Below are 26,530 nucleotides of genomic sequence, written 5' to 3'. Positions count from 1 at the left end.
AGACCTGGGTCCAGTTGATGGTGGAATCAGACCAACCACAATGATTTATTTATTTATTTATTTGTATTTGTTTATTGAGCGTAAAATCAAACCTAACAATTCAGCAAAATAATGAACATGGTGACTGGAGTTTCGACCACTATCTGAGTTAAAAAAAAAAATTAATGAAACAGATCCACATCATCCCCAAAATCTGATCACTTGCAAAAATGTCAAAACTATATATATATATATATATATATATATATATATATACTTGTATATTTGTATGTATGTGTGCATAGAGAGAAAGAGGAGATATGGACAAAAGCTTTAAATATTTTTGAAGATATTTTCTGTTTTTTAAAGCTCACAATTTTGATAGAAGGGAGACTTCTGTTAAAAACTGCCTGTCCCTGAGCTCCTGTCCTCTTTCTCCACAGTCTCTATATCTGTGCCCCAGTGTCTATCGTCTTTTCATTTTGTATGTCTAGTTGTGTCTGGCATGCTTCACATCTGTGTCCTGTTTTCTCTTTCTCTCTCTCTCTCCCTTTTTTATGTTGTTTTTTTTTCTCTCTTTGTGTTGGATGAGAAGGTGAGTCCCGGGGCGCCTGAGGATGACGGCAAGTTGTCGGTAGGTCCTGTCTGATTGACACTCTTCCCATCTGTTGTTGTGTTTGTCCTCCTTCTGTGAAGATGCAGTGTTTGTCACTTGTGTTTTTGACAATCACTTGACATATCTGGGAGCCACTGCTTCCAAAAAGTGACCCAGTTTGCATCTATTTATTTATTTATTTATTTATTTTGCTACCCGACAATTAATGTCTCCATTGCTTCCTGCTCACACCCGTATGGGCCTGTGAATTGGAAAATCACACCTCCTGTGCCTACGCGTCACCTGTGGGCACAATCCAAACAGCTGCTGCCTGCAATGATGCCGAATCTCCCACAGTTCCCAAGTTGAGCTTCATCTACTGGAAGGACCTTGGCATGAGCCTGTGCAGTTGTTTTTTGGAGAAAACGTGACAAACTCAGAGGGTACATCTTAGCTCATGGGGCTTATATTTTAAGAAGCTGGGAAACGTATTGCTGGGTTGCAAGTTCTGCTTTGGGGTTTTACACCAAAGAGGATTAAAGAATCATATTTCAGCTCCGAGTACCTTTTTAATACTTATTTTTGTGCAGAAACTCTCAATAGCTATGTAACATTAATTGTGTAATCATATTAAACCCACAGGTTCAGCTTGTATACGTAAATTACATTTCTGGATTTTTCTTGAGAGAATCTTCAAGGATTTTTCAGGCATTCATTCTCTAACCTTATCTCCAACTTGAACCCATGTTGGTTACAAGTGAATGCCCAAAAGGTTTTTTTGGAAGATTCTCTCATTTTCTGTACTTAAGGTGTACGTTTGATTGACACTGTCTTCCTCCTCAAAACAGGCTCGACCTCGGCTTCAGAGGGGGGGTAGCTCCGCCTCGCTACACAACAGCTTGATGAGGAACAGCATTTTCCAGCTGATGATCCACACGCTGGATCCATTAAGTGAAGGTAAGATGATCAACCAAAGTACGTCTTAAACACTGCTCTGTGTCGCACCGCCAAGCGCCTCAGAACTTTGCCTTTAATGTTGAGAAATGTTCCCCATATCCTATACACCAAAACCAAATTAATCTTTTCTTAAAAATAGCCGGGAGGGCAAGGCAAACTCAGCTATGTGTCACAACTCCGGATTGTTTTCTTTTAATCTGTGACGAAGGGCAATTAGTTTAAGCAGCTGGGGGCTTTGGTTGTGATGAAAGACCATCAGAGTGATGGATGGATGGATTAAGCACAGGGAAGGTCACCACAGACAGAGCCCGCTGTGTCATCGTTCCATGTGAAACAAAGTAGAGCCTGACCGATATATCGGCCGGCCGATATTATTGGCTGATATAAGCCCTTTTCAAAGTACTCACTATCGGCCAAAATTTTGCCGATAGAACGCCGATAATTTCTCATAAACAGAACAGTTAAATAATGTTTGTGTCGGCAATGTAAAATGTTCTTGCACCGTTTGTCCAGTAGATGGAGCTCTGACTCCATTCAGCTGAGAGCTGCTTACACCCCTGCTTAAATGTGTTCATCACCAACCCCCGTAGTTCGCCGTCACACTGCAGTGATCGGCTGACAAAAGCATACAAGTAACTTTATAAGGACGTTGTTTGTAATAACTTTGCGATTACATTCACCCCACATTTCTCCCGTTTCAGTTCAACTCAGTTTGATTAACTCAGTTTATGTAGTAATGTGTCAAATGGGCTTCATTGCGTCGGTCACGCTTTATATTAAGCTCACGTTGTGTAGACCTTATTTCTAGCATGAAAAACTTTCATTTACTGCTAAGAGGTTGAAACATTCAGATTTACTGGTCGTCTGGAAGAGTTCTGGGAATTACTGCCGTTTGCCATTAATCCTCTGGGGCTGACGCCGTTGAAAATAATGTTTCCTTAGTGTTTGTGTTTCTTTCCTCTCACAATTACTTGTCTGCAACTGAAAAAGGTTTTCTACCTGTAATATAACCTATATCTAAGTTGCAGCAACAAGAGGTACAAGATCAGATGTACAAGATCGGTCGTGATGCACGAAGACTCCACGCGGCTTTCCGTGACAAAATCTCTTGTTAAAAGTGAAATCTGCCGGAAAATGGCTGATGTCCAGCTCTTGTGACAACCGGAGAAATTGCACACGATGGTCCCGGCTCCACACAGCGATCCGTTTAGAAATGATGTGGTGGTTTCTGCCTCTCGATGGCGGCTCGGAGCGTGGCGCGCCGTGCGCCATTGTGGGCCGTCCTTAAAGCTGTAGTAACACTCCTTATTCTCTGTGAAGCCCGTAAAATTTTCACCGAAAGCCAGATAAATTTTTCGAATGGTTTCCAGCTGCCTGTCTCTAACAGTTTCTGAAAAAATTCTGATGGAAAAAAAACCCAAATCATTCCGCCATTTCCTCGCAATGAAACGACGACGAGAGGGGTGGAGCAGTGCTCACTCAAAGCCTGCCCACAGGCGAATGACGCAACCGACAGGCGTGGAAAAACTCACGCATGCGCACGAAGGTTCAAGCTTGGCTGGCGTAAAAACATATGAATCAAAAATATAAACGCAACACTTTTGGTTTTGCTCCCATTTTGTATGAGATGAACTCAAAGATCTACAACTTTTTCCACATACACAATATCACCATTTCTCTCAAATATTGTTCACAAACCAGTCTAAATCTGTGATAGTGAGCACTTCTCCTTTGCTGAGATAATCCATCCCACCTCACAGGTGTGCCATATCAAGATGCTGATTAGACACCATGATTAGTGCACAGGTGTGCCTTAGACTGTCCACAATAAAAGGCCACTCTGAAAGGTGCAGTTTTATCACACAGCACAATGCCACAGATGTCGCAAGATTTGAGGGAGCGTGCAATTGGCATGCTGACAGCAGGAATGTCAACCAGAGCTGTTGCTCGTGTATTGAATGTTCATTTCTCTACCATAAGCCATCTCCAAAGGCGTTTCAGAGAATTTGGCAGTACATCCAACCAGCCTCATAACAGCAGACCACGTGTAACCACACCAGCCCAGGACCTCCACATCCAGCATCCAAGATCGTCTGAGACCAGCCACTCGGACAGCTGCTGAAACAATCGGTTTGCATAACCAAAGAATTTCTGCACAAACTGTCAGAAACCGTCTCAGGGAAGCTCATCTGAATGCTCGTCGTCCTCATCGGGGTCTCGACCTGACTCCAGTTCGTCGTCGTAACCAACTTAAGTGGGCAAATGCTCACATTCGCTGCCGTTTGGCACGTTGGAGAGGTGTTCTCTTCACGGATGATGCGAAGGAGATGTGTTGCACTGCATGAGGCAAATGGTGGTCACACCAGATACTGACTGGTATCCCCCCCCAATAAAACAAAACTGCACCTTTCAGAGTGGCCTTTTATTGTGGGCAGTCTAAGGCACACCTGTGCACTAATCATGGTGTCTAATCAGCATCTTGGTATGGCACACCTGTGAGGTGGGATGGATTATCTCAGCAAAGGAGAAGTGCTCACTATCACAGATTTGGACTGGTTTGTGAACAATATTTGAGGGAAACGGTGATATTGTGTATGTGGAAAAAGTTTTAGATCTTTGAGTTCATCTCATACAAAATGGGAGCAAAACCAAAAGTGTTGCGTTTATATTTTTGTTGAGTATAGTTTTTGAAAAAAATAAAAAGGTCCGTTACTTTTCTCACAGACCTCGTACGTGTTTTGGCCGCAACTGCTAACCAATCAGGCTGACATTCAAACTATCTTATGTCCTAAAAGGAACATTGTAGCCAGGTGTTCCGTGGGCATACCATTGCCTCCATCTTTTCACTCATCAGTTTCATCTAGGTCTCTCTCAGGAACCACTTATTTCACACCAAGTCATCCTGATGGTACAAATATAAAACTAATGAGTCTCAAGGAGATTAAATTAGATTAATTTTAATTATATTAGTTGTTTTGGGGCCCTGTTCAAAGAACTAATACAGAACACAAATCACTACAGTTAGATCTAAAAAAAAAAAAAAGGAAAAAAAAAAGTTTTTTTTTTTTTTTTTTTTTTTCTGAACATTTTGCTACTTCTGAGCTCCACTGGAAAAACCAGTCTGGATTTACATGATTTAAATATGTACATCACTTGCATATGATTACAATGTTTCCAAATAAATATTCCAACCTGCCAAATTTTGGAGAGACAACTGTTTAAAATGTTCCAGCACGTTCTCCTGTAATGTCAAGTGAATGAAATACTGACTGGAAAATAATGCAAGAAACCAAATTTTTATTTTTAAATTGATCAATAAAAAGCTCTTAACTCGTGTTGTTTTGACAGTACCAAGCAGACATTCTATGGTTTTAATAATAGACTACAAATAAGGAGGAACAAGTGTTTGGTGTCTCATAGAAAGAGAATCTTGTAATCCTCCATTGACTTGAGTGGCTGGTTGCAATTCAGGTCATTAAAATCTACGCTGTGTTGTGTGCATTCATGATTGATGTGGATGTATTTCAGTTCTAATTCTGACCACAAAGTGTCTGAATCTTGCAGACTTCTTGCATCAAGATGAAGTGTCGTACAGAAGGTCACCTTAAGACCAGCAGGTGGGAGAGTCTTATAAACCTTGTGGGCACAATATCTTCACAAAAGATTTCATATGAGGTGAAAATATTTATACATGGTCACCAAAGTTAGACGTGGTGGGTGCGTTTCAGTTGCAATTTTGGTCATTTTCTTAGGGGCAAAGCCTAAGAAATGCGTGTGTCATAATCAACTATACTATATATAGATGGTACCTTGGATGAGTTGAAGGTTGGGCTCATTACACTGCACATTTTTAAATTATAGTGTATTATACAGGTCTGTTCCATTCAGGGAACCTTTTTTGGAAAGCAGCAATTTGTTGTTGAAGGATGAATGTGTGTCCTGTACTGACAGATGTTGTACGACCGTGTCCTTGAATGCGCCTTGAATTTTGCTCAACGGGGCCGCAGGGAGCTGGCAAATTCCCATCCATCCATGTTTCATGGATGTATCTCGAGCAGAGTCTAGTGTTGAGAGCTGGTTACCTTGAACTCACTTTTCGAGCAGTGTGGTTAATTAGTGTGCATGTCTATGCCTGTATGTGTGTTTACATTTACAGTTTTTTTTCTTCTTCCTGAGCTGTGATTTCTTTTGTCCATGTGATGTTTTCAATTGTGTCAGTTTCTAAGCAGATTAACAAGGTGGAGACTGCACTAACGTTGTCAAGTGTCAGCCGAGCCCTTCTGGAGAATTGACACTGTCTGAGCTGAATTCAAAGCCTCTGACTTGCAGTTGGTGACTCATAAATATGTTTTTCATCACGTTCTCAACAGGAATACTGAACCTGTCCTCACCATCTTCCTCCTGCAGTAGCTGGCATGTGTTCTGTATGGCAGATGTGACTTAAAAATTTTGGCAGAGGTTGTGTTTTCACCCGTTTGTTTGTTCATTTGTGAACAGCCTGTAACCCACAATTTTTCACGTATCATTATGAAATCTTTACAGATGATTCATATCCTGATAAGCAAGAACTGATTCAGTTTTCAAGGTCGAAGGTCAAAGTCAGGAAAAATCTTGAAAAATTGGAAAAATCCCTATCTTTTATTTTATCATTGAATGAATTTTCAAAAAATCATAACTCTGTGGAAAAAAAGATGAAATTTCGTTCATATTTGCGATTGTTATGTAGGATAGTATCCTTTATCAACTGACCAAGTTTGATCCGGATCTGATTGAGATTACACATTTTGTGGCCATTTAAATGTAACATTGAAAACCCCATTTAAAATATATTTTACATTATATCTTAATCAAACGTGCCCCAATCATTCTCATGTTTGAAAGTGAGGTGCAGACTTGCACTCACTGTCACCTGACAAAGTTTGATCCGGATCTGATTGAGATTACAGATTTTGTGGCCATTTAAATTTAACATTGAAAACCCCATTTAAAATATATTTTACATTATATCTTAATCAAACATGCCCCAGTCGTTCTCGTATTTGAAAATGAGGTACAGACTGGCACTCACTGTCACCTGACAAAGTTTGATCTGGATCTAATGGAGATTACAGACTTTGTGGCCATTTAAATTTAACATTGAAAACCCCATTTAAAATATATTTTACATTATATCTTAATCAAACATGCCCCAATCATTCTCGTATTTGAAAATGAGGTGCAGACTGGCACTCACTGTCACCTGACAAAGTTTGATCTGGATCTGATCTGGATTGTGAATTTTGTGGACATTTGAATTTAATATTGAAAAAGCCTGTTTTGTGTACATTTTGCATTATAATCTCAATCAGAAGTGTCTCAATCGCTGTCATGTTTCTACAACCCCTGGCAAAAATTATGGAATCACCGGCCTCGGAGGATGTTCATTCAGTTGTTTAATTTTGTAGAAAAAAGTAGATCACAGACATGACACAAAACTAAAGTCATTTCAAATGGCAACTTTCTGGCTTTAAGAAACACTATAAGAAATTAACAAAAAAGATTGTGGCAGTCAGTAACTGTTACTTTTTTAGACCAAGCAGAGGAAAAAAATATGGAATCACTCAATTCTGAGGAATAAATTATGGAATCACCCTGTAAATTTTCATCCCCAAAACTAACACCTGCATCATATCAGATCTGCTCGTTAGTCTGCATCTAAAAAGGAGTGAACACACCTTGGAGAGCTGTTGCACCAAGTGGACTGACATGAATCATGGCTCCAACACGAGAGATGTCAGTTGAAACAAAGGAGAGGATTATCAAACTCTTAAAAGAGAGTAAATCATCACGCAATGTTGCAAAAGATGTTGGTTGTTCACAGTCAGCTGTGTCTAAACTCTGGACCAAATACAAACAACATGGGAAGGTTGTTAAAGGCAAACATACTGGTAGACCAAGGATGACATCAAAGCGTCAAGACAGAAAACTTAAAGCAATATGTCTCAAAAATCGAAAAATGTACAACAAAACAAATGAGGAACCAATGGGAGGAAACTGTGACCGAACTGTAAGAAACCGCCTAAAGGAAATGGGATTTACGTACAGAAAAGCTAAACGAAAGGCATCATTAACACCTAAACACAAAAAACAAGGTTACAATGGGCTAAGGAAAAGCAATTGTGGACTGTGGATGACTGGATGAAAGTCATATTCAGTGATGAATCTCGAATCTGCATTGGGCAAGGTGATGATGCTGGAACTTTTGTTTGGTGCCTTTCCAATGAGATTTATAAAGATGACTGCCTGAAGAGAACATGTAAATTTCCACAGTCATTGATGATATGGGGCTGCATGTCAGGTAAAGGCACTGGGGAGATGGCTGTCATTACATCATCAATAAATGCACAAGTTTACGTTGATATTTTGGACAATTGAAAGGATGTTTGGGGATGATGAAATCATTTTTCAAGATGATAATGCATCTTGCCATAGAGCAAAAACTGCAAAAACATTCCTTGCAAAAAGACACATAGGGTCAATGTCATGGCATAGGGTCAATGTCAATGAGCAGATCTGATTTGATGCAGGTGTTAATTTGGGGGATGAAAATTTACAGGGTGATTTCATAATTTTTTCCTCAGAATTGAGTGATTCCATATTTTTTCCCTCTGCTTGGTCTAAAAAAGTAACCGTTACTGACTTCCACAATCTTTGCTTGGTCTAAAAAAGTAACCGTTACTGACTGCCACAATCTTTTTTTCTTGATTTCTTATAGTGTTTCTTAAAGCCAGAAAGTTGCCATTTGAAATGACTTTAGTTTTGTGTCATGTCTGTGATCTGCTTTTTTTCTACAAAATTAAACAACTGAATGAACATCCTCTGAGGCCGGTGATTCCATAATTTTTGCCAGGGGTTGTATGTATAAATTGTCCATTTGGAATCGCTGTTTATAAAAACTGGTTATAGATACAACTGGTTGAAGATCATAGATACACATATGATTATTATGAAACACTAATATGAAGCCATACGCCACCTTTTGATCGGTCACATGAGATTTGACCTTGGGTGACCTTGAAACATTAAACTTGTTTTGAATTAGTTGAAGATCCAGCTTTGAGGTCTATGGCTATGGTTGAGCGCTAATATGAAGTCATATGCCAATCTCTCTTTTGGTCACATGACCTTTGATCTTGAGTGACTTGAAGGGTCAAACTCGAGGTCATAACTTCAGCAGTTTGGAGCCAATGTGAATCAAACATGGTGGAGGGTTTGTGTGTTGGTAAAGGAGGAAGTGCTTAAACTTTGAACAAAATGGATCAGATGTCAACACCACACTGACCGTATGTTATTACTGAATCACAGAATTAATTTGCATGAATCTGTGTCAGACCTGAAAGATGCGGGTGCTGCACTCTCTGAGTGCCCTGTTTAGTTTCTTAAGTATTGTGCTCAATCAAACTGAATAACATCTGGGTTTATCTTTTCCCTGTTTCTGTCTTTTGATCTTCTACTGTCCCTTCAGAATTTGCTGACTCTGGTGAGTTACTCTTATTTCCGTTTTCTCCCTCACTGTTGTCATTCCAACAGCCTTGAGGCAACTGCATTTTCCCAAATGCCGCTGCATGTCGACTTCTGTGCTGTCCATCCCTGCAGTGTTTTCCCTTCAAACATACATTGTCCTCCATGGATGCATTCTTGCTGGAGACCCTCTGTGACCATTTCTGCTTTGTTAACCTCATCAAACCCGAATCCTCTCTCTCCTCTTGTTAAGTCATGGCTTTGTGTTACTCCTGTTTGGGGGCAGGCAGGTGTGTGAATCCTCACTAACCATGATTCTATTCACTTTAACCTCACCATATTTCTATGACTTATTTTTGTGAGGAGGAAGAAGAGTCCTAATTTGTATTCTCTTTGTGAAGAAGGTAGCGGCCCATTTTGTATTCTCTCTGCAAGGCAGCTAGAGGTTCATTTTGTATTTGACCCAGAGCAGTATATCGGGTGGCCAATGTGAAAACTTTTATTTTACAGAATAAGCAATGCAGAAAAACACTCTTTGGCTGTTGGAAATTGCATCATTATGGAGTTGGTCCAGAGAACGGTGTGCTGACTACATTGTTTACAGTGCTGTCAAGCTTGGTTGGGACCCCATCACCCCTTGGTCACATTAGATAGAAGTAACAAAGGCAAAGCAACCGGCTGCCATTTATTTTCAGTCAGAGTGGGCATTCAAGAGACATGAGGTTTTGCTATACTTGTTGGGAAAGTGTAGGAACACGGACCCACAACAGGGGGCGCAAATGAACGGACAATGGAGGAAGTCAAATAACAACACTTTACTGTTGTGAATAAGCACAACAAACACAACAGATTACAACAATAGACAAAGAAGTCAATTCACAAAATGTGTCACGTGGGCAGGCTCGAAGATAAGAGACGTCTGTCCAAAGCAGAACCGGAACCACACGATTTTCTCCGCCACCGAACCCCGGGAATACTGGAGCCGCCAAGTCCCGAACTCCCAGGTGGCCACTGCCTCCGCGTGTCGGATCTGGTACTGCTGGCGAGGAACAAAAACAGTTAAATGTGGGTGCGTTTGCACCCAGCAACCCGTATGGCGGGAAAACCACCTCCACCTCTCGTCGGAAGAATGTCTGCTATTTAATGCACAAAAGTAACAAAGTGTTAATGTCAAAAAGACAACACAGTCGGCTGAGTACTGTACCTCCTAGGTAGAGCGATATCTCGGCAAAGAGGTGGAGATGTCGTCTTGCTGATATACCACTGCTGATCAGATGATTGGTGACAGCTGTCGTAGGCAATAAGTGACAGCTGTCACCGGCTGCTCCTGTGAGGCGGCAGCGCCCTCTGGTGCCTGGAGCCCGCACTCCAGACAGGGCGCCCTCTGGTGGTGGTGGCCCAGCAGTACCTCCTCTTCAGCGGCCCACACAACAATACTGCCAGATTGGCGGGGCCAAAATAGACGAGAAGTCTATTTTACGCAGTTGCTGTTGTTAATGTTTTACTCCCCAATGTCGGTATCAGGCCCCTCCAAAAATCCATATCGGTTGGGGTCTACTTTGTATTCTTTCTCTGTGAGGTAGGCTGAGGCTTGTTTTGTATTCTTTCTGTAAGGCAGGGAGAGGTTTAATTTCTATGTCTGGTTTCTAGGAAGTAGGTAGGGCATCACTTTGTATTAATTAATAATAGTAATAAATAACTTATTTATATCATATAGCTCTTTCAATCATAAAATGCGAAAGTCCTCTCCACAGTAAAAATCGATGCAAACTCTTTATAAATCGATACCTCTCTCTTTAAAGCAGGTAGGGGCCTCGCTCTGTACTCCTTGTCTCTTTGATGAATGCACGGTCTCCCTTTTTCATCATTTCTCTCGGAGAGTCAAGAAGAGGCTTGTTGCCTCTCAGAAGGTTTTTTAGTATGCCAAAGTGCCGTGGCTGCTGGAGACATTTACAGTGAACTGTCAAAGAAATAAATAATCAGCAAAATGTTCTTGCTGTGCTACATCCAGGAATTGATGTCAAAAGATAGAAGCCATCAGCTGGTTTCCCAGCTTGCAAGAATGCTCTCTTCCTCGTAACTCAGTCGATAAGCGCTTGACAGAGCAGTTAAAGGCAGCTGGCTAATTCCTTTCTTTCTGTGGGCTTTTGCAGCAAACACTTTCTAATGACTATTGATTTGTTTGAGCGGGTACTCAAAATATGTTGCACTCACCATTATGGGATACACTTGAGTCAATGTTTGTTTCATGAGAACAGCTTTGTTTTTCTCGTAATGTCCTTACATTTCTCAACAGGGTTTTAATTCTGTTATGGCAAGTTCTTTGACTTCTAATAATGTCTGTATGCTGAGTGCCTCACACACATATACCTTCATCACTTTTAAGCTCCAAACATTAGTTAGGAGAAGTGTTGTTTTTCGTTGTCAGTTTTTAATATTGACTCTGTAGGCGAAACAGTTAAGGCACCTTGACACTCACAGGAATTTGATTCTCGCACTGGCACGCGGTCTTGCATGCCAATGAATAAACTCATTGTAAGCTGTTGTGAACTGTGTGCAACCCATTCAAAAACACTGCATGTCAATACGTGCCATTGAGTACAGCGCATCTGAACAATTATGACGAGATGTTACATCTATAATAAACATAATTTCACAGATACATTATCTAATTCATAAGAAGGAGTGAAAACGCAGCTGTTTTACCAATCCATTACAAGATATCTATCTATAAAGCAAGGTGTGTGTGTGTTTGTGGGTGTGGGTGTGGGTGGCTCACATATCTCTCTGACTGTTTGTCAGATCAGTCTCAGCTTTCGGATATGGCTTGCACATGGCATGATGATGTGCATCCTTTATTATGAAAATTTGAAAATTTTGGAGGTTAATTTTCAAAACCTTTATTTTGAAATCCTCATTACTGTTGGCACAAGGCAGAACGTTTCAACAAAGATCGTCTACAAAGATGAGTCACTCTCTGCCTTAAACAGATGCCTATCTCTAACGTGTTCATGGGGGAGAGACGTAAGAAATAAAGAAATAAATAAATAAATAATACACAAACTCTGAGAGATATTCGACGCGCAGCTCAAATATATTTACTTTAGTCCAAGATATTTTATAGTGGAATAAATTTGTCATCCTTTAACTGGTCAGCTCAGGAAATTGAGGAGGAAAAATTATTTAGATTTGCTCCAAAATTCTTTTTATTGTTGATCCAGTAATTAGTTCAGCAATTAAAAAAGATAAAAGCTGATGTCACACATTTGATGTGATTATCGAGTTTTTCCTGAGAAAACCTCCTCCTATTTACATCATTGCACCAATGCGGCGGCACTCGGCAGCGGATCATTATCTTTCGGAGACAGACAAGCACGAGCGCTCATGATGCCGACGTGACCTTGAATGTCTTTGTTGATGTGAGCTTGTTTCTAATGAGCAGCTGTGGTATGAGCATCCTCCCTGTGCTGAACGCAGTCGAGACAAGGTCATCTGCACGAAGGAGGGAACCAACACCCACTTGGTTTTCAGGTCTGGCTCATATGATTTTTCTGGTTCTGACCTAAAGCACATTTATGGTGGGACTCAAATCAATTAATTCAGCACAGGTGAGTAAACCTGTGCTGAATTAATTGATTTGTCAGAAACTGGAGTGTGGCTATGGTAGCGACCAAAAACATACAATTCATCCATTATTTGGATCCCAATAAACCCTGAGTTGGTTAAATGTTCCTGAAAATCACCAGAAACATTTGTTTTGAACTTAACGTCAATAAAATGGATCCTAGATTTATCCAAGTAACCACTGAAGCTACAAAAGCGGATCTTGGTCTTTAAATTATTTTGAGACACCAAGCTTCCTCTTAATGGGCAACAAAGTCTCATTTGGATCTTTGACCCCAATGAAACGAGGCCTCTCTGTAATTCAGTGACTACTACAATGAATTTTGGAATTAAAGTCTGCAGAGACCCCATGTTTGTGTTTGATCCAACTGAACTTTTGCCTTTTTATCTCAGTGAGATGACCTTGCGATGCATCTCACTGAACTACCGATGCTCGAGAGCCAGTTGCATTTAAATTACTCATGGACCAAGTTTCTACTCAATCTAGTTGTCCTGAAAATTAACCAACATGTCAGTTTTGACCACTAACCCTGATGAAATGACTCACAGAATCTCAATAACTCCTGATTCAGGGGAGCAGATTTGTGCTCCACTTACTAAGAAGACCCCAAGCTTCTGTTTGATCGAACAGAACATCATTCCCAAAAATCGGCCACAATGAAATGGTGCTTTGTCGTAAATCAGTAGCCTGTGATGCTTGAGAGCAGATCTTGGGATGAAATTGCAGAGACCCCAAGTTTGCATTTGGTCCAATTAAACATTTTTTTGTAAAAATTGGCATAATCTCTCTTGGTATTTGATCCCAATAAAATGACTTTTGGCGATATATCAGCAAACATTGAGGCTCCAATGCACACGGTGTTAAATTACTTGGGGACCCCAAGCTTATATTGATTTAACTGAACATTTTTCTTCCTGTTATCACCCTTTAACTCTGATGAAATGACCTTGAGCTGGATGTCAGTAAACCCCTAAAGGTAGAGCACAGTTTGTTTAAATTGCTCATGGACCCAAGTTTCTGTTTGAGCCTGAAAACAGAACACAAGGTTTGACCTTGGACCCTCAAGAAACAACCCCTTGCTGTATCTCCGTCATAACTTAAAGAATCACAGTTGCATACGGGTCTTGCATCAAGAGATAAAGACTGAGAATGGTGTTGCATGTGTTTGGGGTGCAGTTTTTTAGCACATTTATAATAAAAATCACAGGTTTAGAAAAATCACATAGATGTTGGAGAAGAACCTAATATGTTGTAGCATTGGAAATCCTTAATTTTTGACCCTCACGCCATTCTGCTGCACAAACACACATGAACTCTCTGTGCCCTATGTGCAACTCAGCTCTGGGGGGGTGACAGAATCGATGTTAAAAGCCTTTTTTCCTTCCCACGTGCTCCAACCCCCCCAGCAGACAGAGTGGGCAGGCACACAGCTGGCTGGAGGTTTAGAGGTCATGCCTCAAAGACACAGCAGGACCCGTGGTGAACAATAAACAGATCTGCCCCCGTCTCTTGTTGCACAGTGCAAACGGAAAACTGCATGGGCGCTGATGGTGCAGTGGGTTAATTGCCCGTAGAACAGCCTCAAACGCTCCATGTCAGCTGCTGGTCTCAGAGTAATTGTGCACTTCAAACCCAAATCACTTAATCTGACAGGACTGAGTGCGCCAGATGATCAAGGTGCCTCGATGTTAGCTGTTTTCATCTCATTCGATTGTGTTTTCAGGACTGCCAACGCTCACGTTTGGCACAAGAATCCCATTGTAGTCCTCTCTCGTGTGAGTGGAGTGGTCGCCCACTGATGGGCAGAATTTGTGAGTGCGAGCACGAATATTTACTCCGTGTTGAGATGTGCTTGTTCATAATGGAAGGAGGAGTGTGACTCAGCAATTTTGCAGCTTTATTTGTGCGGATGTCCAGAAATTTTTCCATGTGTGCGTGCTGTCTGCCTGATAGCTGAACGCTTGTGTCGTTTGCTGTCAGAAATAAGCAGAACGGTGTCTTTCCGAGACAAAGTGCATTGCGTGTGAGGCAGGATTTCGCGGCCTGGGTGTCTTGCGTTCTGCACGTTCAGCTGTTGCTGCAGGTTTGAATTCCAGGGCGATTCATCATGCAGATGTGCTGACCGTCTGTTTGCTGCCCTGCAAAGAATTGCTGCAGTCAGGGAATCAAATTAATTGTTCGTGTTTCATTGTCGGAATAAAATGCAGCGTCACCAACCCTTTGAATCAGCATGTGTGCAGAGGAGAGGAGGACTCATCTTTGTGTTGCATGTTGGCCCAGTAAATTCTAAGTTTTTAATTTTTTTAAGTTGATCTATGAACCTGTTATGATTTCTGGTATGCTGACTGTTCTGTCCCTCTAAAATACTCTGTAATACCGTCACACTGTATGATGATTGCTTATAATTGCTGCTTTATTTTGTTTTTGCACTTACGTGCCTTCACGTGGAGCGACGTTTTTCTGTGCTGCCTTCTCTGTGCCTGTGATGTACCACCAGCGGACATGTCTTGTTCTGTCATGCTCTTACTCTTTTCCTTTCTCTGTGTGTCCGTTGCCGTACCTCTATCTTTTGCTGTGGTGTTGTAGAGCTTGGGACTTATGGGAAACTAAAATATTATCACTCAATGACTGAGGAAGGTAAGCCTGAAAGATTTCACTTTTTAATTTTGAGTCTGCTTCAGTCATTCCTCTTTTTCTCCATCATCAGCATCTCCAGTTAGATTTTTGTTTTTGCTTGGGGCATACACTTCCTCATTGAGATCTTAATACTCATGTCATTTTCTCAATTTCAGTTTTATGTTTAGTTTAATTTTTAAAATGCATTTAGGTATTTTTGCACTTCGTTTTCCTTTTTAGTCAGTGAAAACAAATGCATACTTAGTCTTTCTACATGTTTCAACAGGCATTTTAACTCTATATATTTTAAAAAAATTAAATGTAATCGCTTTTGCGATATCAAAAATATACATCCTCATTCTGTTGTCTGTGATATTAACAAAAAGGTTGAATTAAGACAAAAGACAAATTTTGCAAATCATACAGACAGAAATGGAACCAGACAGCTTCATTGTGCAGCTCTGCTGTGTTCTGTTTCCCTGCTGCAGGCAGGAAGCGAAATGTATAAAGCTTGTGTCAGAATTTGCTTCATAATAAAAGCATTTTAACATCTTGGCTGCAGGAGCTACACATTAGATACAAGAAAGACCATGAAGGCCTTTTTAATGCTTCTACTACTCTGTAACTCCCTGGCAATGCAGTCGCTTTGATGTGATCATGAACCTTTCGAAGTCCTCCGTTAGGGTTGGTGGGTATCACGATGTAATTCTCTGCCAGAACCGTAGGGGGTGTGACATTTTTCATGAAGACTGGCCTACTATCCCATGAAAGTCATTGATTGTGAAACCGTAAAAGTGAGATTCCGGAACTCATGCAGTTAGTGGACGACATGTAGTTACAATGCACGTCAGGCTATGGAAAGGGGCTTAGAGGGGGTTTGCAATGACGTAGAGGGTTCTGCATGACTATGGAGTTGCGGATACGGAGCAGCATAAATTGTACTTTACTATGAAAGCGAAACAAGGTGGAATGTCACACTGTTAACACTAGCAGCTTGCATATGCTAAGGTAATGCAGAGGTCTACATATATTTGAGATGGATAACTGAGATCTTGAATCAGTCTAAAAACGGTTAAACTAAACATTCTCAACACAATTTCATTTTATTAAACAGATTCAGTGCGACTCTAACCTGCATCTTCTATAGATTATAGGAAACATTGCAACCGTGAAGTTATTTATGATCACGCAGCCTGCAGAAACACGCAAACCATTCCCTTTAAATGCAAGAAATAAGGGTTTTGTTGTGTTTTATTTTGCTTGTTTGTTGGAGGGGGGGAGTTATACACCCCATTTGCACCACAGAGAAATAAATCATCCACGCTTCAGTGCTCAAATGGAGGTTCTGCTAACACCTCCAGTGGGTGTACACACAAGTCAGATATGCATTGCTGAATTTGGTGAACGAGTGTGACTCATCTACCCCGATGGTTGTGTAACAACACCAGCAGTGAAAATGAGCAATCATCTACCGTAACACTGGCTGGGGAAGGAAAACACCAAGATCACTTCATCTTTATGCAAATTGGGTAATTGCGGCAGTGCACCTTGATGAAGCCACAACACTGTGATGTTCATTCCTCTTCTGCATAGATCCATAATTCCATTTCAGCTGTTGCTTTCAGGTCACGTTTAAGATGGTGTTCCACATCCTGTGCTGAACTGCGGAAAAGTAATGATATAAACTGAATGCAAATATGTAAATTCCCATGAAGACTGTTTGATTGGCATCTTGTGGAAAAAGACAGAAGAAATTAAAAAGAAGGGGTGGTGGGGAGAGGTGTTCCAAAGACACGAAAGACACGAGTGACGGAGAAAGGTGGAGGGGGTCAGCGATGAGTCTGAACGATTTTTCCCCAGAAGGTCACAGACAGTGTTGACATGTTTGGGAGGAGTAGGTATTGTGTCAAGCACTGACAGTTCATCCATGCCCTCTTCAAACAAAATATTTTCCATCAGTGGCACTGGGCTGGTGACAACTTCCAAACACTCAAACACAAGTGCTGCCTTTTATTTATTTATTTTATAAAACAATCTAAAGGCACCTTGACATTTGCAGCAATTTGATCCCCACACTGGCACGGAATCTTACGTGCCAATGAGTAATCTTGTTGTAAACTGTGCATCAACTGTGCACGCAATGACGCGCATTGACAAGCAGTGTGACACACAGTGTTTGCGAATAGGTCGCACGATGTTCACGGCTAGTTTGCGCAAGTGGCACGAAATTTATGCGTGTCAGAAATTTTGAACTTTTCAAAATCATCTTTGCACGCAGCCACACACAGTTCACAGACAGTTTACGATGCGTTTACTCATTGGCATGCTAAATTACATGCCAGAGCGGGGATCAAATCCGTGCAAGTGTCAAGGCACCTTTACTCTCTTGTCATGGTGGCCACATTTGTATGAATGGCCAGTATCTGACCGCAACCCAGCTTCTCAAAAATACTTTTGCAGAAGTCAAATAATGAAAATGGATTATGAACTTATATGACATAATGTGGGATGGATTGTTCGATTTAGGACAGTTTAGCCAAAAAATGTAAATGTATCTCAGTAAAGGGTAACCAAAGGTTGAGCAGTTTGGGGTTTCTTGAAGACGTGTTAAATGAGAGCACATCAGAGGTCAATTTGGGATAAAATTACCCTAGAATGTTCTTTGTTTACTCGTCATTTTTAATCCAACGCGCACACTTGAGCCAGGCTAACTGCAGGAACTACAATAAAACATTTATTTTGGATTCGGTATGCAAATTGGCTTGGCTATAATGCAGCATAAGCTAGAACATGTTAATTGACTTTCAAGTTAGCGCTGGGCTAAGCTGACTGTTAGCTAAGCATTAATGAGCCATGACATGATTCCTCAAATTCACAACAAAACGCATTAACGAAGGTCTTAACTTTGGAGTCCAGTCACTTGATTGATGAACATAATTGACAAATTTAATTCACCGCCATGCTAGCATCAGGCTAACTAGCAGTAGCTGGAGTAACCTGCTACAGCTGGATGACTCAGCACTCGTTACCAGTTAGCTTAACTCATCAGCATTACAGCTAACATTAATTCACTGAAAAGGCAGAATAGCGCTGCTAACTACGATAAAAATTGCATAACTTTAATTCACTAATGGACTCATTGATTCCAAACCTGTGTTCAGTTTGGTGTCTAACAAAAATTGCATTTTGCATCAATTCACAAACATGTTATTGAAGCATTGACTCACATTAGCACACAAGGTGAATTCATAAATGAAGTTAGTTCATGTTAGCTCAGCATAAACAGGCGTTGGCTTGTGTGACTAGTCTAATTCACAACTAATGCTAATTCACTAGCATGCCAAGCTAGTCAGGACACATCTCGTGTTTAATTTAATGATGCACAGTTGGTCTATTCTTTTTTTTTTTTTCCATGAATGGTACACACACTTAGATTGCACATAATTTCTTATGCTAGTTTTATTTGAAAGAAAGAGCCTTCTGGTGCTTGAAAGACCCAGCAAGCAAACACTGATGACCTCACCATCAAATATTAAAATCCCACTTCAACGTTTGCTTCACATCAGGACATAAAAATTGCACTGCACAGCTGCACTGCACTTATAATCACATTTTCTCAGTTTGTGCTGTAGCATTGTGTGGTGGACTATATAATGTGGAGACTTTATGGAAAGTGATTGTTCCACGCCACAGCAGTCGGTCACGACTAAGCGGTAGAACGTGGAGAAAATTGCAGGGCATGATCCATTATTTGTAATGTCAAGAGGGAATCTTTCTTATGTAAGCGACAAGTCATGTTGTTCAATTGATTGCTGGCTGTAGTTGAAGCTGCGTCTTTTCAGTACTAATGTACTTACTGAATCAATTTGACATTTACTTTTATTTTGTGATGCAGTCGTTCGTTCAGCCTTTGGTTTGGAGTTTTTGACTGTAAAATCAGGAGTCAATCTGACCTCCAAACGCAGATCTCAGGACAAGATCATCTCCCTTCTGTCTTTGACCAAGACATTGCAGAATCATCAGTACATGATACGCAATGTCAAATTGACTCTGGATGTCGTGTGAGCAGCAGTTTTGTGTGATGCTTATCCCTCTGTATGCACTGTGCTTTTGAAATATGACCTTGCTCGGGGTTAAAGGTGATTACGAAGAAGGTCTGTCTGGGATGAGGCCAAGAAGCATTGAGGACCTTGCGAGATCCACCCTACATTTTAACCAATGTGGCGGTTGTTTTGCAGGCAAATTTCGAGAGAAGGCGTCCATCCTTCACAAGATCGCCAAAAAGAAATGTCAAGTAGAGGACAGTGAGAAGGCCAATGGCGTAGCAAGCCAGACAGGTAAGTCGTAGAAGACACGGCTATTTTTATTTATTTTTTTTGTCAGCATTTTCACACCTGAACTGTTTTTGTGAGGTCTGGTCTTGGGTTAACCTAATTCAACCAAATAGCTTGGTCGAAGAATCAATCAATCAATCAATCAATTTTTTTTATATAGCGCCAAATCACAACAAACAGTTGCCCCAAGGCGCTTTATTATAATAATTATGTAAAACCCCAACGGTCAAAACGACCCCCTGTGAGCAAGCACTTGGCTACAGTGGGAAGGAAAAACTCCCTTTTAACAGGAAGAAACCTCCAGCAGAACCAGGCTCAGGGAGGGGCAGTCTTCTGCTGGGACTGGTTGGGGCTGAGGGAGAGAACCAGGAAAAAGACATGCTGTGGAGGGGAGCAGAGATCGATCACTAATGATTAAATGCAGAGTGGTGCATACAGAGCAAAAAGAGAAAGAAACAGTGCATCATGGGAACCCCCCAGCAGTCTACGTCTATAGCAGCATAACTAAGGGATGGTTCAGGGTCACCTGATCCAGCCCTAACTATAAGCTTTAGCAAAAAGGAAAGTTTTAAGCCTAATCTTAAAAGTAGAGAGGGTGTCTGTCTCCCTGATCTGAATTGGGAGCTGGTTCCACAGGAGAGGAGCCTGAAAGCTGAAGGCTCTGCCTCCCATTCTACTCTTACAAACCCTAGGAACTACAAGTAAGCCTGCAGTCTGAGAGTGAAGCGCTCTATTGGGGTGATATGGTACTACGAGGTCCCTAAGATAAGATGGGACCTGATTATTCAAAACCTTATAAGTAAGAAGAAGAATTTTAAATTCTATTCTAGAATTAACAGGAAGCCAATGAAGAGAGGCCAATATGGGTGAGATATGCTCTCTCCTTCTAGTCCCCGTCAGTACTCTAGCTGCAGCATTTTGAATTAACTGAAGGCTTTTTAGGGAACTTTTAGGACAACCTGATAATAATGAATTACAATAGTCCAGCCTAGAGGAAATAAATGCATGAATGACATATCCTGATCAAAAATGACATATCCTGATCAAAAATGACTCCAAGATTTCTCACAGTATTACTAGAGCTCAGGGTAATGCCATCCAGAGTAAGGATCTGGTTAGACACCATGTTTCTAAGATTTGTGGGGCCAAGTACAATAACTTCAGTTTTATCTGAGTTTAAAAGCAGGAAATTAGAGGTCATCCATGTCTTTATGTCTGTAAGACAATCCTGCAGTTTAGCTAATTGGTGTGTGTCCTCTGGCTTCATGGATAGATAAAGCTGGGTATCATCTACGTAACAATGAAAATTTAAGCAATACCGTCTAATAATACTGCCTAAGGGAAGCATGTATAAAGTGAATAAAATTGGTCCTAGCACAGAACCTTGTGGAACTCCATAATTAACTTTAGTCTGTGAAGAAGATTCCCCATTTACATGAACAAATTGTAATCTATTAGACAAATATGATTCAAACCACCGCAGCGCAGTGCCTTTAATACCTATGGCATGCTCTAATCTCTGTAATAAAATTTTATGGTCAACAGTATCAAAAGCAGCACTGAGGTCTAACAGAACAAGCACAGAGATGAGTCCACTGTCCGAGGCCATAAGAAGATCATTTGTAACCTTCACTAATGCTGTTTCTGTACTATGATGAATTCTAAAACCTGACTGAAACTCTTCAAATAGACCATTCCTCTGCAGATGATCAGTTAGCTGTTTTACAACTACCCTTTCAAGAATTTTTGAGAGAAAAGGAAGGTTGGAGATTGGCCTATAATTAGCTAAGATAGCTGGGTCAAGTGATGGCTTTTTAAGTAATGGTTTAATTACTGCCACCTTAAAAGCCTGTGGTACATAGCCAACTAATAAAGATAGATTGATCATATTTAAGATCGAAGCATTAAATAATGGTAGGGCTTCATTGAGCAGCCTGGTAGGAATGGGGTCTAATAAACATGTTGATGGTTTGGATGAAGTAACTAATGAAAATAACTCAGACAGAACAATCGGAGAGAAAGAGTCTAACCAAATACCGGCATCACTGAAAGCAGCCAAAGATAACGATACGTCTTTGGGATGGTTATGAGTAATTTTTTCTCTAATAGTTAAAATTTTGTTAGCAAAGAAAGTCATGAAGTCATTACTAGTTAAAGTTAATGGAATACTCAGCTCAATAGAGCTCTGACTCTTTGTCAGCCTGGCTACAGTGCTGAAAAGAAACCTGGGGTTGTTCTTATTTTCTTCAATTAGTGATGAGTAGAAAGATGTCCTAGCTTTACGGAGGGCTTTTTTATAGAGCAACAGACTCTTTTTCCAGGCTAAGTGAAGATCTTCTAAATTAGTGAGACACCATTTCCTCTCCAACTTACAGGTTATCTGCTTTAAGCTACGAGTTTGTGAGTTATACCACGGAGTCAGGCACTTCTGATTTAAAGCTCTCTTTTTCAGAGGAGCTACAGCATCCAAAGTTGTCTTCAATGAGGATGTAAAACTATTGACGAGATACTCTATCTCACTTACAGAGTTTAGGTAGCTACTCTGCACTGTGTTGGTATATGGCATTAGAGAACATAAAGAAGGAATCATATCCTTAAACCTAGTTACAGCGCTTTCTGAAAGACTTCTAGTGTAATGAAACTTATTCCCCACTGCTGGGTAGTCCATCAGAGTAAATGTAAATGTTATTAAGAAATGATCAGACAGAAGGGAGTTTTCAGGGAATACTGTTAAGTCTTCTATTTCCATACCATAAGTCAGAACAAGATCTAAGATATGATTAAAGTGGTGGGTGGACTCATTTACTTTTTGAGCAAAGCCAATAGAGTCTAATAATAGATTAAATGCAGTGTTGAGGCTGTCATTCTCAGCATCTGTGTGGATGTTAAAAACGCCCACTATAAGAATGCAAGTGGACCAGTTTGGGGACTGTTTGGGGATACATGCAATATTACCACAAACATGTCTATGATCCATCTGCTAATGTAGAAGGGAATCCGTTTGATAACTTTGATAGCAATCCTTGTATTGTCCTTCATACTCGAATGTATATCAGAGATTGGAAAGTGGTTAAAACAAAGGTGTCAGCCTTGTATCCAGTTCATTTCTTGTCGATTTCTCCTCCAGTATCTCACTGTATTATGGGACAAAACACCTTCTTACCACCGACAACTAATAGACAGGTTTGATTTTAGCCCTTACCAACAGATTGGAAAAATATTTTATCTAGGGATAGATGTTGGTTCAATGTTGGTCGTGATCTGAATTAGCAACAAAGGTTTTCCAAGAATTTTCAGCCTCTTTGAGTTTGCTTTTTAAATCGTAACTCTTGAGCATTCTTGCCTTATGCCACAACAGTCTGATGGGGTTAAAAGCCGAAATCCTGCTTCCCTTTTGTAGTCTGTTTGTGTGGTGAGAGTGGTTGGCCATTATTAGCCAAATAGGGGCATATGCTGTCCGAGTCGATCTTCTAGTTTTCACCATTTCTGTCAGTCTATTATTATCTACAAGAGTTAAACTTTTGAATAATACTTGCCAACACCATCACCGCACCTCACCAAGAAGTGACACAAAACCGGCCATTTGGAGAGCACAATTTGTCAACCAGTGTGAGCAGTTGTCACATTCTAATAGGGATCACCAATACTGTTGTGTTTTTGCAGCCCTATTTAAGGTAATAGTGTTGGATAATTTGCCATATGGTTGAGATAACGATGGAGAACCTGGCAGGAAAGCTAAAGTGAGGCCCAACTTTCTCCATCACCCTTTAAATGAGTGTCGTCTATCTTAGCCTATGATAAATAACGGAACAATTCCAGAAAAATCTGACAACCATTTGTAAAAATACATATATATTTGTTCAGTATTCCTTGTGTTGGCATTACCCACAGAAATGGTTGGCTGTGAACACAAATAAGACTGCAGAATTCACTTCTTTGCGGTGTATACTTGAAACAGTCAGACACCGCAGTGTTATTGATATTTTTCGCTTCAAAGAGTGCTAATCCAAAAAAAAAAAACAGGAGGCCAGACATGGCGCTTTCATGTCACAATGTGGTCTGAGCAGGAAGCTCAAAGGCGCGCACGGATCTTTGTCAACATGATAATGTTATGCTAACAGTGCAGCGTTAACATATTAGCATAATAATCAAAATGCATGACCGTAGTCATCACAATGTACTCTTGATCTTCTTACTCTTTATTTTCTCTTGTAAAATAAGATTTAAAGCTACTTATTTATGCGATATGCCGCGTGTAACACAATGTGTGTAACATGACATCATCCACATGTCTATTTGAGAATCTTTATGGCTGTATCGTGGTCAAGTCTGGGAACATGCACTGCTGCCATGCATCCATGAAGCCACAGAACCCCTTGGGTTGTGGACAACCTGTCCATCCCCACTTCTCAAAAGTAACCATCTATCTGCTGCAGCCAGGTGTAGGGTATGCGTCCCCTTTGTCTTCTGCAGCCACTGGGACCCTCAACACTCAGGCACCTTTGCGCTATATGTCATCGTCACACTTAAATTAAAGCAATTTCCATAGTAATTATAGTTCTGTCATCTGATTACATGGATTTGGGCTTATTGTACTTTAATAAGTCTGCCTTTAAAGGAGGTCAGATCAGCCAACCTTCCAAAAATCATAAAAAAAAATACTTGAAAAGCTCAAATTGACATTTTGATGAATACATTCAGGATGAAATATATAGTATTAACAATGATTCTTATGTAATTATCCATTTGGTGTCTGTATGACATTGAATGAAAGTGATTTTTTTTTTTTGTTTTCTTTTATCTACATTTTGTTGAGGTTTAAACACACTCAATATCCCATAATCATTCTGCTCCAAGCAACATTTTAGACTTGAAACACCTCGATTAAGTTTTGTATTGTCAGGAAAGTTTGTATTTTTATGACATTTTGTCCAGAATTGGTACATACTCTTGCTTGTTCTGAGACGTGGCCACTGAGCTTGTCTTAAAGTACATGTGACACATTCCAGTCAGGGCTCTTTGAGCTGTTCAGTCTTATGAATCTTCACTCCCAGCACTGGCAGTTTTTAAAGGTCATTTGAGTAAATGGTGAAGTGTTTCATAGTGTCTGTCTCCTTGTCATAATGGCTCACACTTTCAGATGTGTTTGAGGCAGTGACGGCTTCTGCTCCTCGAAACAGTTCCTCATTTAATTAATGTGCAAACTCTTCCGTAGATAAGAACCTTCCAAACAGCTCCAATGTGGAAGTGGAAGTGACGCCGCCTATGAATGGAACGACGGGACAAGAGGGGGAAACGGTAAGACAATGCAGGATGATTCCAAAATGTTATCCCATCATAAATTCTACACTTTAAGTGAGTCAATGCCTTTATTGTGATTGATGCAAAGGTCATAATCGGTGATAAATAAGCAGCATGTTCCTTCATTGTCAGTCTGACCTGCCAAAGACGCGCCTTCTCCTGCAGAGTTCTGTAATCACACTCTTCACTCACTCGCTGCTCCCCACAGCTGGGTCACTCCAAACGAATGCCCTAAAATACACTTTGAAACGTGGCCAGACACACACAGCCTCGGAAATGCGCCTGCGGTGGTTGCGTTGGCATGAACAATGATGGCAGGACGTAGTGACCAGCAGATGGTCCTGGTGTGAGAGGGCATCGAGTCCAAGTGGCACTCTGAGACTGACGTAGGCAGAAATCAGTCTTAATGCAGACATACTTTGCCAGAAAATACCTCCAAACTGAGACATAGTGGCTGTGGGAACTCAGATTTTACATTTTACAACTTGGGAAAATGCATCTAATAAAGCTGGAATAAAATGTTTGTCTCCTCACTGACTCATTTCAGCAGATCAAGTAAAAACATTGGAACAAATGTTTGCATTGACAAATCACAGTAGACCTGTGAGTGTTAACTTACCTGTGTCTCGCAGATATACAGCAAGAACGTTTGGGTGAAATTTGTCCAGCTTTTATCTGGAAGTCTGACCGATGGGATCTCTGTTGGCCTGTATTCATTACTAGCTGTGTCCCTTGACCCTTGAATGGTATGCTGGGTAACTAAGTTCCTCTTTGTAATGGTGGCTTGTTGCTGTATTTTAACCCACTCATTCACTCACTCACTCATCTTCAACCGCTTATGTTGTATGGCTGGGGGGGCCTGGCTGCCTTTTTGTTTCTGTCTTTTGTTTTTCCTTCCAGGTGGCTTGCATTTGGGACTGAGTGGCTGTGTAGCTGAGTTTATCAGGACCTCACCCTGATCACCTGCGGCTCGTCAGGACTCACAGCTGTGGTGCATCTTCATGGATTGGAACATGGTGGCATTTAAGACTGGAGTACACAGTGTGTGTTTGCCAGAGACTCGACCTTGTGACCAGACGGGTGAGATCGTCATCTTGAGAGCCATCTCATCATCAGTGGATGCAGAGAACGTCCAGGTTTGATGCATGGTCTGTGAAAGAGGAGGGGGTGAGGTCTCACGCTCGTCAGCACACTTCCTGAGACTCGGTTTGTCGCGGCCACCTGGGGGGTGTCGGCGGGGTCCTTGGGTCCGAACCAGTTCTGGCTCCGGACCGTTAGCGCTGCTAGGAGCGCACCGCAATCCACCACGCCAGACCGCGCACTTTTATATTTTTCACAGCACTGTTATGTTCATTAAACTCTGTTATCCTTTGTACCGTGCTCTGCTTATTTTATACTGGGTCCTTCAAACGCTGGTCGGTTCTCCGGGCTGCGTCCGACACATAACAGTAGTCTCTGGCCAAACATCACGGACCCAGCGGTAGCAGAGACCGTAACGCGCCGGGAAGGCGGCAGCAGACGTTCAGAAGTTATCCGGATCAGTTGCGGGTGCTCTCCGCCCGGATGGTGCGCGTTGGAGAACCCATTACCGAATACTGATTTGAGCGCTCATGCAGCCGTGTT

General features: G+C 41.1%; 1 protein-coding gene across 7 annotated transcripts in view; it reads left to right on the top strand.

The window, feature by feature from the left end:
- The window catches only part of LOC117504564 (sodium/potassium/calcium exchanger 2-like), a 75,883-nt gene that overhangs the window by 37,107 nt on the left and 12,246 nt on the right, over positions 1-26,530 (top strand). The window contains exons 3-9 of one of the 7 annotated variants that reach the window (XM_034164021.1): positions 575-613; positions 1,423-1,531; positions 9,036-9,050; positions 12,352-12,397; positions 15,241-15,293; positions 19,511-19,609; positions 24,822-24,904. In XM_034164021.1, the coding sequence (XP_034019912.1) occupies positions 575-613; positions 1,423-1,531; positions 9,036-9,050; positions 12,352-12,397; positions 15,241-15,293; positions 19,511-19,609; positions 24,822-24,904 (444 nt within the window). Of the gene's footprint in view, positions 1-565; positions 614-1,422; positions 1,532-9,035; positions 9,051-12,351; positions 12,398-15,240; positions 15,294-19,507; positions 19,610-24,821; positions 24,905-26,530 lie in introns of all 7 variants that reach the window. The other 6 variants (XM_034164020.1, XM_034164023.1, XM_034164022.1 and 3 more) reach the window with 6 other exon arrangements.

This window comes from Thalassophryne amazonica, chromosome 23 (assembly GCF_902500255.1).
Source record: "Thalassophryne amazonica chromosome 23, fThaAma1.1, whole genome shotgun sequence".
NCBI lineage: Eukaryota > Metazoa > Chordata > Actinopteri > Batrachoidiformes > Batrachoididae > Thalassophryne > Thalassophryne amazonica.
This window is presented reverse-complemented; position numbering and strand designations above follow the sequence as displayed.